Consider the following 17831-nt stretch of genomic DNA (forward strand, 5'->3'; position numbering starts at 1 on the left):
TTACTGTACTAGTGGAGGGAGTAGGTTCAGAGGTCAATGCACTGAGTCATTTTTGCTTGTCAAATGGGCAGAGACCAATTTGTTGTCTGAATGCTCCACATTCTGAGTCCTCTCAACTACCAAACAAGTGGCTGAATGGAAAAATTTCTTTTGGAGAATGATTCCCAGATTGTATGCTTTGAAGACAACGGATTGTCTTCCTCTGTATTTAGAAAAAGATCTAAAAGTATGTGCTGGAGTAATGGTTTCTATTAGCGCAGAGCTGTTTAATCTAGGAAGAAAAGCATAAAAAGATCCAGTGACTGAAAGTTGAAACTAGAAATTCAGACTAAAACAAGGCAATTCTTTTAAACAAAAGGATAATTAACCATTAGAACAACTTACCATGGCAAGTGGTGCAATCTCCATCACTTGAAGTCTTTTTAAATAAGGGTGGATGTCTTACTAAAAGATATGCTCTAGTTCAACAAGAAGTTGTGGCATAAATCACTAGGTGAAATTCTTTGGCTTGTGTTATGTAGGAGGTTAGACTAGATAGCAGTTTTTTTCTGGCCTTAAAATCTGTGAAAAATAGATTAAATTAATAGATACTAGTGTAATTATTACTAAAGATAGATGTGTTAAATTGGATGAGTGGGGCATTGTAGCTGTAGATTTTTGTCTCAAATGACAGTGCTAAGCTCTACTAGCTCTCTTCTGCAGGTATTTGGAGCAATACACCTTGGCTCTGGATGGATTTTCCTTAGGCTTGAATCTTCTGTCATTGTATTGTTCCCCTCACTTTTGCTTTAACACTCTTCAGATTAGAAATGGGCGGCCTCCCATTTGCCTTTATAATGCATCTAGCCAACTGTGCAACATATAATTATTTTGTCTTCCTCTGACATATCAGTTAAAATGAACAAGAGACACTGACAGATGCATCTAAAATATTGTTTTGAAAATTCATTTATAGCACCTATGTTCTTGTCTAGTAAATACTTAAGTATCACACGTGTTATGACTGGAATCTTCCTTTGAGGTTGTGGAAAAATAACTAAGTTGATATGAAAATTGTTATAAGATACTGTCTTAGGATACATATTAAGCATAATTGTATGATGGGATATATTACGGGACGAAGACCTCCAAGAACACCTGCCACTGGGTACATGGAAACATAGAGGCTTGGACTTCTGGACAGAAACTCTACCCAGACTGCTTGTTTGGAACTTTGCGGGGTTTGAATTTGAAGCATTGGCACTTGGCTCTTGCTGAGAGGGAGAGATGGTTTGTTGGTTAGCTCCTCTGAGAAGCGCTGCTGGACTCTCTAAACGTAAACTGCCCCAATTAGGTAGTGACAGATGTTTCTCATTGAACTCCTATACTCTTTGCCTTTAGATATTCTCAATCCTGGAGCAAGAGTTACTTAAACACTAGTTTTTTCCTTTGTATATTAGTGACTTTTTTGAGTGAAGTTGTGTTCATACCTTTAAAGTTATCAAACATACTTTTTTATGATAGTTGTCAGTGATTTAAAGTCTTGTATTATGGATTGTTTGCCCAAGCTATATATTGTGCACCAGCTGTCAGCAGTGATACACTACAAGAACTTGTTATTGCTTGTTACTAGGATATTACAGAACTGAAATATTGTCTAACAGCCTCTGACTTTTCCAAAACAAGACACTTTTTTTTTCTCTATTTAACTTCTCTATAAACTTCAGTGTACTTTACAGTTAAACAAGAGAGAAATAGTGAGCTTAAATTGGATATCGTACCGAAGTGCAGCAGCTGTGTAAACTAGAGAAAACTTGTAGGTTTTGATCAAGTTTCTTCTTTCGTAGAATTTGATGCCTATCAAGATTAAGCTTTTCAGTGTCTATTTCCTGACTCCAGTGGGCTGTACGATTTTGTCTAGAAGCATGAGGATTAATATTTACATTGTACTTAGAAATTTATAAAATCAAAGAAGGATTAAGCTGGGACGTTTATCGTCCTTTTTTTTTAATTTGTTACCCTATTGAAAAGGGTTTGGAAATTTACGAGATGGTAAATCTGTAAGAAATGTGTATTCTTGACATTAGAGTTCCACATGCATGAATATAATTAGGGCTTCAGCTTTTTTTGGTTTATCAATTTTATTTTTTGGAGTTTATTTTTTAGCCATTTTTGAGTTTTATGTAGATATCTAAATATTGGTGGCTTTCTAGGCATTCTCTTTGTCCTGTGAGTAATTTATATAACATACATTATTCATTACAGTAGTATATATTGTAGTGAGTAATCTCTTTCTAATGTTCCTTAGTGTGCTTTAATATAATACTGTTTCAAACAGCACTACTTTAAAGCACACTAGGGAATCTTTAATGCATGCCAGCAGGGTCTAGATCAGGGATCTCAAACTCAATTTACTTTAGGGCCAGTGCCAGTCCTCAAATCCTCCCAGCATGCCAATGATGTCGCTGAAGATGGTGTTCAGAAAAGAAAATGTTTATATTGTATTTTTTATTTTGAATTTTTTAGAAATAATAATGGTCATACGAATTTATACAATTCTTCATCTGCCAGAGAGTTTTTAGTGTTTACCACACACCTGGCAACACTTCAGTTCTGTCAGTTTGTTGATGTTTGGCCTCAGTGACTGAGCAGTTGCTACCTTCAGGATTGTAGCAAGGTGTGCATCAGATAGTTGTGTTCGGTATTTTGACTTGTTTATATTCATTTCGGGGAAAAAAGTGACACTGCCTCCATGGCTGACTCTTCCCGGCAACTATTGTTGCTGCCTCCATGGCTGACTCTTCCCGGTGTCTAGTGATGGTATCTCTGTCCCTCTCCCCCAGCCAATGGGAGCTGCGCAGAGTGGCGCCTGCAGCAGACATTGCCGGCAGCATGTCTGCATGCCTCTCTCCTCCGTGGGCTGCAGTGGGGAGGTTCTGAGGTTGCAAATGGCCCGTGGGCCAGGACTTTAAGACCCCTGGTCTAGATGGACCAATTAATGTGCAATACATTAGTGTGCTTTAGAAATGACACTCCTGTTATCTTCATTATTGCTCTGTGTAGACAAGCCTTTAGATGCAAGTAACCATTTCTGTTTTTGTGATGTTTATCGGATAAACACTGATTTTCATTTTTTGTAATGGGGTGTGTTGTTGATGTTATCAGTTGAAAACCTAAAATCAGAAGACCTAAATACAATTTAGTGCTAACAATGGCTTAGAGAAGGGTTGAGCTGTTGTTGACTAATGGTCCATATAATTCTAATTTGAATGGCTGCAACTATTGTTTTTACTACCGAGCAGTAGTAATGATAAACGTCAACCTACGGTGCAGCGCGCCCCCCCCCCCCCCCCCCCCCCCCCCCCCCATAAACTAACAAATCCAGAGACACACTGTTTTAGTTTGCCAGAAAGTCCCTTTGGACAGCAGTGCTACTGAGGAACAGAATATTGAGCCAACATAGAGTTAAATTCAAACCAGTCCTTCATGTGAAAACGCACTAGAACAGTATTGCTGTTGGTTTAAAGCCAATAACTTCTCTGGTTTCCTGATAAGAAGGAAAGGGATGACTATAGATGGGAATTGGCAGAAAAAGAAAAAAGGTCAATATTGTATTAATGGGCTTGGTCAGCTGAAGTTGTGTTGTAGCTGGGATCATTGTAGTTGTACTGTAGTAGTAGTAGTAGGCAGTGTGCATGGCCTGTAGTCATAATACCATAGGCTGTGATCCTGTCACATCTCATAAACTAAGAGGGTTTGGCAGATCAATACTTACCTTACAGGTCTCCCTAAATAAGTATCCCCAGAAGAATTCACCAAAAGATATAGTAGATGGTATGCCTCTGCTCCTGAGTTGGTGGTGAAATGGATGTCTTTTGGGTAATACTAAGGAACATCATCCCACTGGAGGCTTTGTCTTTCAGATGAAACTTAAAACAAACATCCTGTTACTTGTGGGCATTATTCCTGATATGCCAATTTGATGGCTGCTGTTAACTGTATGGTTTATTCACTTCAGGGCTAAGGCGTTGTTTTACAAGGCTATCTTTTTTTGCATTTTTTCACAAAGCTAGGAGCATCAATCTTGATTTTCTAGCCAAATTCTAATTTGGGCAACTACATTCTTTCTAGCTAAAATTCCCCTTTTATTTCAACCAGATCAGGGTATTTTTCATTGTCATTAACTTCTTAGGGTTCCTTTGAAATTATAAAATGCTACATAAAAATTTCACTTATAAATAGTCTTGAATTCTAAAGTGCAACTTACAATGTCATATTTTAATATGATGATAATACCACATAGCTCTGATGTAGTGCTTTTCATCCATATGTCCCAAAGCTTTACAAAGGAGATGAATATCATTATCTTCATTTTACAGATGGGGAAACCGAGGCACAGAGGGGCACATGACTTGCAAAGCCAGGAATAAAACCCCCGTCTCCTGAGTCCCAGTCCAGTGATCTAAACCCTAGGTTATATAAAGTGAAGATAATATAAAAACGGGCTAGAAAATGCAGGTCTTAGTGTAACGGCTTGGTAAAAAATTCAGGACACAGGCATTAGAGCAGGTTTGGAAACCTGCTAACGGGGCCGGGGCCAGGACCAGAGATTATTTGCTTGTTTGCTTATATTATGCAAGATCATTGGGGTCTATAATGCTGGCTACTTCATTGTCTTTGATGTTTTCTATGTATTTTTAAGTTGTTACATTTTTAACATTTTAGCATAGTAAAAAGAACTTTTTTTGCTTCTTTTTTACATTTCAGCTTTCTGAAGAAGAAAAAATCCAGCGTTACAGCATTCTCTCTGAATTGTATGAACGTATTGGATTTCACCGAAAGTCTGCGTTCTTCAAGCGTGTAGCAGCAATGCAGTGTGTGGCACCCAGCATATCAGAGCCCGGTTGGCGGGCCTGCTACAAACTGCTTTTGGAGACACTTCCTGGTTACAGTCTGTCTTTGGATCCGAAGGACTTCAGCAAAGGTAAGTTTCTGTGGCTCAGACTGCTGGTTTCTGCATTAGTGTAACTAAGTTGCATAGAAAACAACTCCCCCACCCACTTCAATCTGATGCCAGCAATTCTAGAAAGAAGCATCTTTGTCTTTGCTAATACTGCTTCTGTTTGTTCAATAAATATGAAATTCTGATCATATCTAGGCATGTCAATAGTCCATCAAACTATACTTAAATCTCTTAAATAAAATGTATTAGAAATGAGGAATTAGCTGAAGAAATCTTGGAGTCACTTGCAATATTATTTGCAAACTCATGGATGACAGGAGAGGTCCTGGAAGACTGGAGAAGGGCTAATGTAATCTCTAAAAAGAGGAAAAAGGAGGAACCAGGGAACTATAGACCAGTCAGCCTGTCCTCAATACCTGGGAAGCTATTAGAGCAATGTATAAAACATTCAGGATGCAGGAGGGATCACTAGCACTCGGCATGGATTTACTGAGAACAAATGCCAAACCAGCTTGAATTCCTTCTTTTAACAAGGTAACTGGTTTGGTGTATGGGTGAATGCAGTGGACATAATAATATACCAGGATTTTAGCAAGACTTTCGGTAGTCCCACATGACATTCTCATAAGTAAGTTGGAGAAATGCGGGCTCGGTAGAACTACCATAAGTGGATACATAAACAACCGTAAACAAAGAATAGCTATTAATGGAATGATGTTAGATGGGAAGGAGGTCTCTAGTGGGGTTCCACAGGGGTCTGTTCTGGTTTCTGTTATTTAACACCTTTATTAATGACCTAGATGTAGAAATAGAGAGCATGCTGATCAAATTTGCAGATGACACAAAGCTAGGGAGGGTTTCAAACACTGTGTAGGATAAAGCTAAAATTCAAAGTGACCTTGTTAAATTGGAGCACTTGACTATGTACAAGAAAATGAAATTCAAAAAAGACAAATGTAAGCTGCTACGCTTTGGGAAGAAAAACCAAATGTACCAAATACAGAATGTGGGAAAACTGGCTTGGCAAATAGCACCGCTGAGAAGGATCTGTGAGCGGTGGTGGATCACAACCTCAACATGAGTCAACAATGAGATACTGTTGCAAAAAATAGCAAATGCAGTTTTGGGTTGCATTAACAGAAGCATAGCATGCAAGTCATGGGAGAAGATAGTACTGCTCTACTCGGTGCTGGTTAGGCCTCAGCCGGGGTACTGTGTCCAGTTTTGGTCACTGATGTATAGAAAGGATGTAGAGAAACTGGAAAGGGTCCAGAGGCGAGTGACAAAGATGATCAAAGGTATGGAATGCAAGCGATATGAGCAAAGGCTGAAGAACTGGGTATGCTTAGTTTGGAAAAGAAGAGATTAAGTGGGACATGACAGCGGTCTTCAAATACTTGAAAGGCTGCCATAAAAAAGATAGAGAAAAATTGTTCTGTCTTGCCACAGAGGGCAGAACAAGAAGCAATGGGTTCAAACTACAGCATAGCAGATTTTAGATTAAATTTCGGTTTATTTTACTTCTGAAATGTCCAAAAAACAACAACAAGTGAAAACATTTGAAGAATGTATGATCTAAATTTAGATCAGTAACACAAAAAGCGAGGGACATACTTCATACTTGTTTTATGAGTGCTTTTAATTACTGTTGTTTCTATCCTGGAAATGAACAATTATGACTATTTCATGTGGTGATTTTTTTAAAGAATCATAGAACTGGAAGGGACCTCGAGAGGTCATCTAGTTCAGTCCCCTGCACTTGTGGCAGGCCTAAGTATTATCTAGACCATTCCTGACAGGTGTTTGTCTAACCTGCTCTTAAAAATCTCCAATGAGGGAGATTCCATAACCTCCCGAGGCAATTTATTCCAGTGCTTAATCACCCTGACAGTTAGGAAGTTTTTCCTAATGTCCAATCTAAACCTCCCTTCTGAAATTTAAGCCCATTGCTTCTTGTCCTATCCTCAGAGGTTAAGAAAAACAATTTTTCTTCCTCCTCCTTGTAACAACTTTTTATATACTTGAAAACTGTTATGTCCCCTCTGTCTTCTCTTTTCCAGACCAAACAAACCCATTTTTTTCCCATCTTCCCTCATAAGTCATGTTTTCCAGACCTTTAATCATTTTTGTCACTCTTCTCTGGACTCTCTCCAATTTGTCCACATGCTTCCTGAAATGTGGCACCCAGAACTGGACACAACACTCCAGTTGAGGCCTTGTCAGTGCAGAATTGAGCTTAAGAATTACTTCTCGTGTCTTGCTTACAACACTCCTGCTAATACATCCCAGAAGGTTGTTTGCTTTTTTTGCAACAGCATTACACTGTTGATTCATATTTAGCTTGTGGTCCACTATGATCTCCAGATCCCTTTCTTCAGTACTCTTTCCGAGGCAGTCATTTCCCATTTTGTATGTGTGCAACTGATTGTTCCTTCCTAAATGAAGTACTTTGCATTTGTCCTTATTGAATTTCATCCTGTTTACTTCAGACCATTTCTCCAGTTTGTCCAGATCGTTTTGAATTTTAATCGTATCCTCCCAAGCACTTGCAACTCCTCTCAGCTTGGTATAGTCTGCAAACTGTATAAGTGTACTCTCTATGCCAGGGATCAACAACCTTTGGGATAGTTATTTACCTGCAGCGTCCGCAGGTTTGGCCGATTGCAGCTCCCACTGGCCGTGGTTTGCCGTTCTAGGCCAATGGGAGCTGCAGGAAGTGGCGGCCAGCACATCCCTCAGCCTGCGAACCACGGCCTGTGGGAGCTGCAATCGGCCAAACCCATGGACACTGCAGGTAAACAAACCATCCCGGCCTGCCAGCAGATTTCCCTGATGGGCTGGGTGCCAAAGGTTGCTGATGCCTGCTTTATGCCATAATCTAAACCATTGATAGAGATATTGAACAGAACCAGACACAGAACTGATCCCTGTGGGACCCCACTCGTTATGCCCTTCCAGCTTGACTGTGAACCACTGATGATTACTCTCTGGGAACGGTATTCCAACCAGTTTTGCACCTACCTTATAGTAGCTCCATCTAGGTTGCGTTTCCCTAGTTTGTTTATGAGAAGGTCATGCAAGACCGTATCAAAAGCTTTAGTAAAGTCAAGATATACCACATCTACAGCTTCCCCCGTAATCCACAAGGCTTGTTACCCTGTCAAAGAAAGCTATCCGATTTGGTTTGACGCTATTTGTTTTTGACAAATCCATGCTGACTGTTACTTACCACCTTATTATGCTCTAGGTGTTTGCAAATTGATTTCTTAATTATTTGCTCCATTATCTTTCCAGGTACAGAAGTTAAGTTGACTGGTCTGTAATTCTCTAGGTTGTCCTTATTTCCCTTTTTATAGATTGACACTATATTTGCCCCTTTCCAGTCTTCTGGAATCTATTCCATCTTCCATGACTTTTCAAAGATAATTGTTAATGGCTCAGATATCTCCTCAGTCAGCTCCTTGAGAATGGAATGTGGATTTTATGATTTAAGAGTGTTCATGGTTGTAGGGTCACATTTGCACTCTGATCTTGCAATGATGCATACAAATATGCTGCTGCTGATGTGCTGGATGTGACTGCTGTTACACCGATTTTCAGTTTCTTCATCTCATATACTGAGTTTATAGCTGCCATAGAAATAAAAACATTGTTTCCAAGCACTGTCATTGTTACGCAGCTATAATTTTATAGTTTATCTTAAAAATATTTTTTACCTGTGTAAGTTTTACATTAGCCTATTCATCATTGATCGTTTGGTTGTTTTTGAAGAAGTTTTTAAAAATTATTTATTGAATGTTACTTAAGCTGTTTAAGCTGAATGACAGGACATGATTATTAAATTTGCCTTTATTATACTTCTTGTAAACCTTTTTGTATAACTTTTTCCCTATAAGGAAAATCCAACCTGCTGATTGGTTGGCTGTGTCTTTTGATAAATGCTTGATAATATGGGGGAATTTTCTTCCTTGTACAGTAACACATTTGTGTGGTACCTACTGTACAATGTAGCAAGAAGAGCAATTTGCTCAAGTGTTCTCTGCATATTCCCACCCATAGGGTGCAACCTTAATAGCAGTGCCCATTGATGTGCAAGTGCGTCTCCTTCTGTCCTCCTCTCCCAGTTTCTAAACCTTCTCAGAGGGAGGCTTAAAAAGGGGTGTGGTAATCCAGCTGCCTCAGTTCCTTCTTATGTTCTTTATCAGCTCTTCATGGTAAGAACAGCCCGACTCGGTCAGACCAATGGTCCATTTAGCACCGTATCCTATCTTCCGACAGTGGCCAATACCAGTTGATTCAGAGGGAATGAACAGAACAGGCAATCAAGTCATCCATTCTCCTGTTGTCCACTGCCAGCTTCAGGCAAGCAGAGGTTAGGAATGCTCCGAGCATGGTGTTGCATCCCTGCCCATCCTGGCCAATGGCTGTTGATGCACCTATCCTCCATTAACTTATCAAGTTCTTTTTTGAACCCTGTTATAGTTTTGGCCTTCACAACAGCCACTGTCAGAGATTCACAGACTGACTGTGCATTGGGTGAAGTCATAGAATCATAGAATATTAGGATTGGAAGAGACCTCAGGACGTCATCTAGTCCAATCCCCTGCTCAAAGTAGGACCAATACCAACTAAATCACTCCAGCCAGTACTTCCTTTTGTTTGTTTTAAAACCGCAGTCTGGGAAATTTCATTGGGTGATCCTTATACTTTGTGTTATGTGAAGGAGTAAATAACATTTCCTGATTCACTTTCTCCATACCAGTCAAGATTTTGTAGACCTCTATCATATCCCCTTGGCCTAGATCCTTCTGTTCAGTGCTTTTTAGCTAGTTTTGGTATAAGCTTTTAGTATAGTTAGTGACTGCAGTAATTCTTAGGTAGTGTTAGTCTTTGTTAACTAATAACATATATAATTATAAAAGTTATAGTTGGATCTGGCTCTTTAATTCTGAGATGACAGATCCAGTGATCAATAAGCCAAGATTTAAGAGATGTGCCTCCTGTCTATAGGTCTGCCTGGTTTCTCATGAGGATGTTAGTTGCCTTAAGGCATCAAGGTGCTTCGTGTGCTCTGTATTTACTCTGAGGACAAGAAAGGAGAGGTAGAACAAACTTCAGGCTCTATTTCAGGAGGCATTTAGCAGCCTCCTCCCCCCCCGATCTGACCTTTTACAGGGATCCAAGAGTGTGCACAGATTGGCTTTGGCCATGATTACCACTGGGGACAAGAAGCAAGAAAAATCTTTACAGAAAGTACTAGCTTTGGTTCCAGGCTCTAAAAAGTCTAAGGTTGCAAGGAAGGATTTGAGACTATTAAATCCTAAAATCAGATATTCCTTGGTGGTGATGGCCACTGTAAGTGGAGCCAATCCACGGGTGAGATGTTCTTTGAATCTGTGCACTCCCAGGCCGGCAGAAGAACCGGGGAACAAAAAGGACTATTACAGGAGCCAAAACCAAGAGACATTCTGAGGACTTTTTGAATCTGATATCAAAGATGGTATCCACCCTCATCTTTTCTCAAAGATGTAATTACCTTCAATATCAAAATCCCCTTCAGGGTCATCATCAGCAGAGAAGGGTGACCTTTATACCCTGTAGCAGAGGTAAACAAACCCCAGGATTGTCATTTTTGGACCACACATGTAACCTCGTATGTGGCATGAGGTCCCAGAATTGTATGCCAGTTCCTATTTTGCCTTTCCCAACTCCATTTGGAGATGGCCTATACAGTACTGTTTTTACAACTAGTAAGCTATAACCTTGGATTAGTGAGTTTTAGAGATAATATGCAGCAGATGTGCCATACAGTTTTTAAAACCCTTCCTCCTTCCAACCCCTTCTTCCTTTTCTTTTCTGGGATCTGTCTTTTATGAAACCTTGCTGAAATCAGAGATGGTCTCCCTTATGCAAACAGGTATAAGGAAGTACCAAATGGTTACAGAAGAAAATGGTTTTACTCAAGGTACTATCTAATTCAGAAAAAGCTTGGAGATCTTCAACCCATATTGGAGTTCAGGAAACTAATTTCATTTATAGGAAAGTTTCAGTTTCACATGTTCTGTCTCTGATGATCCCCTCCCTTTCCACATAGGACTGGTTTGCAGCTCTCAATTTAAAGGACACTTCTATTTCCACATCTCCATCAGACCATTCCACTGTAAATGTGTCTGTTGCTTATACTAGGAGACTGGGACCCAGGGACCCCTTGATGCCGCAGCAAGACAGAGCTTGATTCCAGGCTCTTACTGAAGAGGGTAAGCTGGTGCCCAGAACTGCACCGATCAGCAATTGAAGCAATAGACACATCTAACTGGATGTCAGTGGCCATTGTGATGTGGCCATTGTGATGTAGCCATGACTCACAGCACATGCTTTGGGATTGCCAAGGAAAGTCCAAAACACCATGGAGGGCTTGCCCTTTGATGGAGCCCACTGCGTCTGTAAAAAGATGGATGAATCTTTACTTATTTGTAAAGTACTTATTTGGCTCCCTGGGAATATGTACGCTTGCCCCCAAAAGGAAGTATTGCAGCCAGCCTTCCAAATATAGACTGGCAATTCAACAGTTTATCACAAGTGGTCTGCAGATGACCTTCGTAAGAAGAGTACAGAAGTCTCGTTTCCCTGCACCTCCCACATCTACATCAAGAAGATATTTTTTACGGGAGTTTGAGAGCTACAACTATTTAATGATACCACAACTATCTGATCTGCACGTATCCTTTGGGGGTCGTTTAGTACTCTGTTCCCACAACAGGAGTGCTGACATAATGGACAAGTGGATATTATCCAATCCAGCTAAGCAAGTGAGTTTCCCTCCTTCTTTCCTACAAAACCCTCATTCCTATCCCTCTTCAGGGATCATTCTCTCGAGGGGATTCTCAGGCAAGAAGTGGAATCCCTCCTCCAGCAAAGGAAAAGGTTGTTACTCTATATGTGCTTCCCCCAAAAAGAAAGGTGGGTGGAGACCTATCCTCCATCTCTGCAATCTTAACCACTTTATTCGCAAGCTGAAATTTCGCATGGTAATTCTGGCATCAATAATCCCATCCCTGGAAAAGTACATTTGGTTTACAGCTGTTGATATGAAGGACACTTACTTTCACTTGGATATTCACTGCTCCCACAGATACTTTCCTCAGATTCATAGTGGATCCTGACCATTTCCAACACAGGATGCTCCCATTCAGCTTTGTCACTGCCCCCAGGTCTTTCTGGTAATAGCAGCTCATTGCAGATGCAACAGTTTCACCATCTTCCTCATCTCAATGATTGGCTTCTCATTGCCAGGATATGTCAAGGAGCCTACGAGTTGACCTGAATAATGCTTCAACTACATTCTTTCCTAGAAGTCAATATCCTCACTCTGATGCAAACTGTAAACTTTCTAGGGACCACCCTAGATTCAGTCACAGATAGAGCTTATTTTCCAAGGAACAGGCTTCTGATAGTGAGCTACCTGACAGATCAGGTTATGCACAACTCCTGAACTCCAGTCAGAACTTGTCTTTTTCCCTCCTGAGGCACCTGGCTTCATGCACCTACGTTGCCTTTAGGCATGGTTCAGTGTATTCACCAACCAAACACATCATGAATACCTTCTAGAGTAACGTCTTGTTGCTATAGCAAAATGAGTGCGAGGTTAAGCTGTGTCCTCTGAGGGGATCTCTAAATGGACCTCAGGTTGTATCCTGCTCTGCTACCAGTTGTTGCATCTTTCTTTCCTTCATTGGGTGAGGGCTCATTTTACAAGAGCATAAGCAACTTCAGTGGAAGTACCTTTATTTGACATTTGCTGGGCAAGTACATGAAGTTCCATCCACTTGTTTGCGAGATGGTATGCTCTAGTGCAGAACTCCTCTGCTGACAACCTTTGGGACCGTGATCCTCCAAATGACTCTGCTGTCTTCATCCATGCATCTTCCTTCTACTTGAGTACTTCTCATCATTCACCCGTAGTGGAATACATATAAGGACCAGCACTTGCAGAAGAAGAGGAAGTTACTTACCTTGTGGTAACTGGAGAGTCTTTGAGGTATGTGGTCACTATCTGTATTCTACTATCCATCCTGCTTCCCCTTTACTTTGAATCTTTATTAGATTTGTGGTAGAGAAGGAACTGGAGAGTCAGTTAGTCCACTCTGCCCTTTATGCCCTCAGTTGGAAACACAAGGAGGGCAAAGGCGCGTGCGCGGGCCAACGGACACTACTTGCAAGAATTCTCCAACTCTAGTCACATGAGCAGATGTGCACACTCACAGTGGAATACAGATAGGAACTACACATCTTGAAGAACCTCCAGTTATTACAAGATAAGTAACTTACTCTTCCACTACATACTAAATTTATCTTTGCAATTGGAAGAGGATATGAAATGAAATTTTAATTTTTTAAATGTTTTACATGTAGGTTCACTCTAGTACAAACAAAGAAACAAAACCATGCCCCACCATTATATCTAGCGCTTTTTTAAGTTAAAATCTGGGGTGTTTTTTAATCTTCAGCTTTTATATAAACACCAATATATTGCTTATTTGGGATCTGTAGAAGAACCAAATGTAATTATATTTTTAAGCTACTTTAGGTTTTATTAAAAATGTAACAAAAGTGATTTCCTGTTTATTTTATAGGAACTCATAAAGGATGGGCTGCAGTGCAAATGCGTTTGCTTCATGAGTTAGTGTATGCTTCAAGAAGAATGGGAAACCCTGCTCTTTCTGTCCGACACTTGTCCTTCCTTCTCCAAATCATGTTGGATTTTCTCTCTGATCAAGGTAGGATTTTTTAAAGGTAAATTACTTTTTTCTGTATGATAGTGAAGATGTGATGTGATATTTAATGCTTTGAAATGTACTTAAATTAACAAGTTCTAGAGGTGTCATCTTAAAGGGGATTGAGTGAAAACTTCGTCCCAGGTGCACAGAAGAAAGATGAGGTGCAGTGGATGTGGTGTTAATTAGGCCGTAACTTTATATGCTTAACATATCTGGGAATACTCAGCAATAAATTGTACAGTACAGGTCATCATTTCTTCCTTAATTATTTTCACCTACTTGGGATGGCTGCTCTGAGCCCTTCCCACCGTGGTCCCAGTCCATTATTGAGACCCTGCTCGCCTCTCCTTATATTAGGATTCAGGGTGGGCTAAAAGAGGGGTGTGATCATCCCACTGTACAGGTGATAGGAGATCAGTCCCCTTTTCCTAGCTTCCTTATGTGATGCCTTCAGCTAAGTCCATTTCCAACTCCTGTTAATCAGGAAACTGCATCCCTTTTTTTAACAATTACCTGTACTAGACACAGGGAGGGATCAGCAATTAGTTTTGCTTTATCCCCTCAACCCCCATTTGAGTTCCTGGATAGTTAATAGTTCCCTTCCTAATGTCAGCTAAAAATATATCTACTCTCTGGTTGAAGAGGTGTATCCCATTGTCCCTGGATAACTCTGGTACCAGGTTTTATTTTATTTTATTTTTTTTATTTTGCATGTAATCCACCAAATTCACCAATCCTCTGAATTTCAGATGTTTCACACATTTTCTGGCCTTGTCAACCCATGGAAGCCTGGCAGCAACCCAGCATTCCCTCTACTACAGCATTTCACAGTCACTCCCAGGAAAAGGTCCTCCTAGATCTGATTTAAATCTCTCTGTGCCCTTATGTTTAAATAAACCCAATAACAAAATCTAAATAGTTTTCACTCCAGATATACAATAATAATTTCTGGTGGCTGCTTTCTGGCTGCCAGAGTATAAAAAGGGCATCAGCTGGTCCCAGAACATGCACCTTTTGCCACGCCAACTCAGATTCACCTAGTCACTGAGATCCAGCTGTGAATCTCTGGGAAACTGTCTGCTTGGATGTTTTGGCTCAGTGCCGGCAGGCTCAAACATTGACTATGACTAAGGCTATGTTTATGTCACGGAGGTCATGGAATCCGTGACTTTCAGAGACCTCTATGACATGCTCTGCTTCAGCCCCAGGGACTGCGGGACTCTGGAGCAAGCAGCCACTGGGGCCCTGGCAGGGTTCCAGCTACGGGTGACAGTCTCCTGAGGGGGCCTTCCTTATGGTTTCAGTGACAAGCGACAGCCTCATGGGAGGGTGGAGAGGGGGACGTCTTGGGCAAGTGGCTCGGGGTGTCTCATTTTCTCTTTAAGAAATATGGTCACCCTGCAGTTCCCAGCTGCTGTGAGTGGAGGGGGGCCTCCCTGCAGCTTCCAGCTGTGGCAGGCAGAGGGGGAACCCACTGCTCCCAGCTACCATGGTGGTGGGGGAAACCATGAAGCTGCAGCAGCAAAAGTCACAGACAAGTCACTGCTTCCGTGAATTTTTGTTTATTGCCTGTGACTTGTCCATGACTTTTACTAAAAATACCTATGACAAAATCTTAGCCTTAACTGTGACCTGTTATTTTGCTCCCCGTAGAGCACCCCGCTGCTCAAGGTGACTTGGGGCTGCCTCACTACTGAGATCCAGCAATGAGCTTCCAAGGGGAACTGGTCACCCTACCTGTTGGCCAGATGCACAATATTTTGCTTGCACAGCCGGTCACCAACTCTTGTGACTGTTCATGTGATCCTGAAGGAAGGGATAAACATGAAGAGTTTAGCACATACCTCTGAATTATCCTCCCCAACAGGGGCTTCCTTGTATGTATTTGGATGCCACCAGAGATAAGAATAACTGTTGGGCTTGTATTCTAAGCTGTTCTGTGGATGTAACAAATGTAATCTTGAGTTCATGCGATGCCATTTCACCAGGGGAATCCAAACAATACATGCTCTTTGACATTACCTTGAACTGAAGTTTCCTTTCATGAGGTAACTCCCTCCCCTGTGAAGAAAGTGGCACCTACACTAAGCAAGTCTGTACTACTTTGACTGGGCAAATCCCAGCCTCCCCCATGCTTTTGTAGTATTGTGACTCACCTAGATGTCCCTTAGGTCCTGCTAGTGAAGGCAGGGGGCTGGACTTGATGACCTTTCAGGGTCCCTTCCAGTTCTATGAGATATCATGTGCGCGCTCTCTCTATTTATTTTATTTATTTTTAGGTGATTTTTGAGACTCTGAGAGTCAGGGTGTCAGATACGTTGGATCTCTCTTGCAGATCCCTCAATTCCAAAGCCTAGGGTTACCATATTTCAGCAAGCAAAAAAGAGGACGGGAAGAGCCCCGCCCCTGCCCCTCCCACTTCCCGCCCCCCCAGAACCCCCAACCCTCCCCCGTTCCTTGTCCCCTGACTGCCCCCTCCTGGGACCCCTGCCCCTAACTGCCCCCCAGGACTCCACTCCCTATCTAAGCCTCCCTGCCTCTTGTCCCCTGACTGCCCCAACCCTTATCCACACCCCCACCCCCAGACAGACCCCTGGGACTCCCACGCCCCATCCAACCACTCCCCACCCCCTGACAGCCCCCCCCAGAACTCCCAACCCATCTAAACCCCTCTGCTCCCTGTCCCCTGACTGCTCCGATCCCTCTCCGCACTCCTGCCCCCTGACAGCCCCCCCCCCAGAACTCCCAACCCATCTAAACACCTCTGCTTCCTGTCCCCTGACTGCTCCGATCCCTCTCCCCACTCCTGCCCCCTGACAGCTCCCCCCCAGAACTCTCAGCCCCCCACCCCGCTCCTTGTCCCCTGACTGCCCCCTCCTGGGACCCCTGCTCCTAACTGCCCTCCAGAACCCCACCCCCTACCTAAGACTCCCTGTTCCTTGTCCCCTGACTGCCCCCTCCTGGGACCCCTGCTCCTAACTGCCCTCCAGAACCCCACCCCCTACCTAAGACTCCCTGTTCCTTGTCCCCTAACTGCCCCCTCCTAAGACCCCCCCAACTGCCCCCCAGGACCCTACCCCCTACCTGTACCCTGACTGCCCAAAACTTTCTCCACTCGCCCCAAAAAGCCTCCCCCCCCCCCCCCCCGTTTCTTGACTGCCACCTCCAGAACCTTCCTGCCCCCTGGCCCTCTTACCCTGCTGCTCAGAACAGGGTATTGGGCTCTGTGCGAGCCGGACACGTGGCTGAGCTCCCCAGCACAACAAAACCCGGTCCCTGGCCCTGCACAACAAAACCCGGTCCCTGGCTCGGACCGGGCTGCAGGGGAGAGCTGCCCTTGTATCAGCACAAAGTGCTCTCGCTCCCGTTTTGCTACGCTGCATGGCAGAAACCGCTCCCAGTTGCAAAAGGGGGAGGGCTGCACTTTGTGCTGATACACTTGCTCAGAATGCAGGGCGGATCCGGCTCCTCTACAGCTGCTCTGGAGTCCAGCCCGAGACTTTCCTGCAGCCCTCCCAGCCGCTCGGTCTGCTCTGCCGGGGGAGGGGGGAAATCCCGGACATTGTGAGTGCTTTACAAATTCCCCCCGGACGCTATTTTTAGTACAAAAAGGAGGACATGTCCGGGTAAATCCGGACGAATGGTAACCCTACCAAAGCCCCATCTAAATCCTTCCTTGCTGAACCCTTATTAGCCTTGCTAGAGAACTAAATTCTTTCACATCCCCAATATATAGAATGTTCAAAGTGCTAGTTGCTTTGCATTAAGACAAAATTGTCAATTAAGAACTAACCTTCCAGAGATCTAGAAGCACCCGAATGGCCTCCGCACTGGCACTAACTTTCAAATTCTGGCAATCCCATATTTTGAGTAACTTGAAGTGGCTGTTATCAACATGGACCGCTGCCTGAATTGCCTCTCTCATGCCTGACTTAATTCTTGCAAGTAGTCACTGCCACTAGAATGGGAAAAATCTCTTGTTGAGTTTGTTCCCATCCCTTTCCTGATCCAGTAAGCAGCCCTTGACAACGTTCAGCTGGACTCTCATGCCCCCCTTCAAGAAAATACTGTTGTACTGACTAAGGAATTGTCCAACCCAATGAAAACCCCCC

General features: G+C 42.6%; 1 protein-coding gene across 3 annotated transcripts in view; it reads left to right on the plus strand.

Annotated features, from left to right (window-relative positions):
* The window catches only part of TRAPPC9 (trafficking protein particle complex subunit 9), an 831895-nt gene that overhangs the window by 48044 nt on the left and 766020 nt on the right, over positions 1 to 17831 (plus strand). For all 3 annotated transcript variants that reach the window (XM_054018404.1, XM_054018403.1, XM_054018405.1), the window contains exons 8-9: positions 4747 to 4963; positions 13576 to 13719. In XM_054018404.1, the coding sequence (XP_053874379.1) occupies positions 4747 to 4963; positions 13576 to 13719 (361 nt within the window). The remainder of the gene's footprint in view (positions 1 to 4746; positions 4964 to 13575; positions 13720 to 17831) is intronic.

The sequence above is a fragment of the Malaclemys terrapin genome, chromosome 2 (genome assembly GCF_027887155.1).
Source record: "Malaclemys terrapin pileata isolate rMalTer1 chromosome 2, rMalTer1.hap1, whole genome shotgun sequence".
NCBI lineage: Eukaryota > Metazoa > Chordata > Testudines > Emydidae > Malaclemys > Malaclemys terrapin.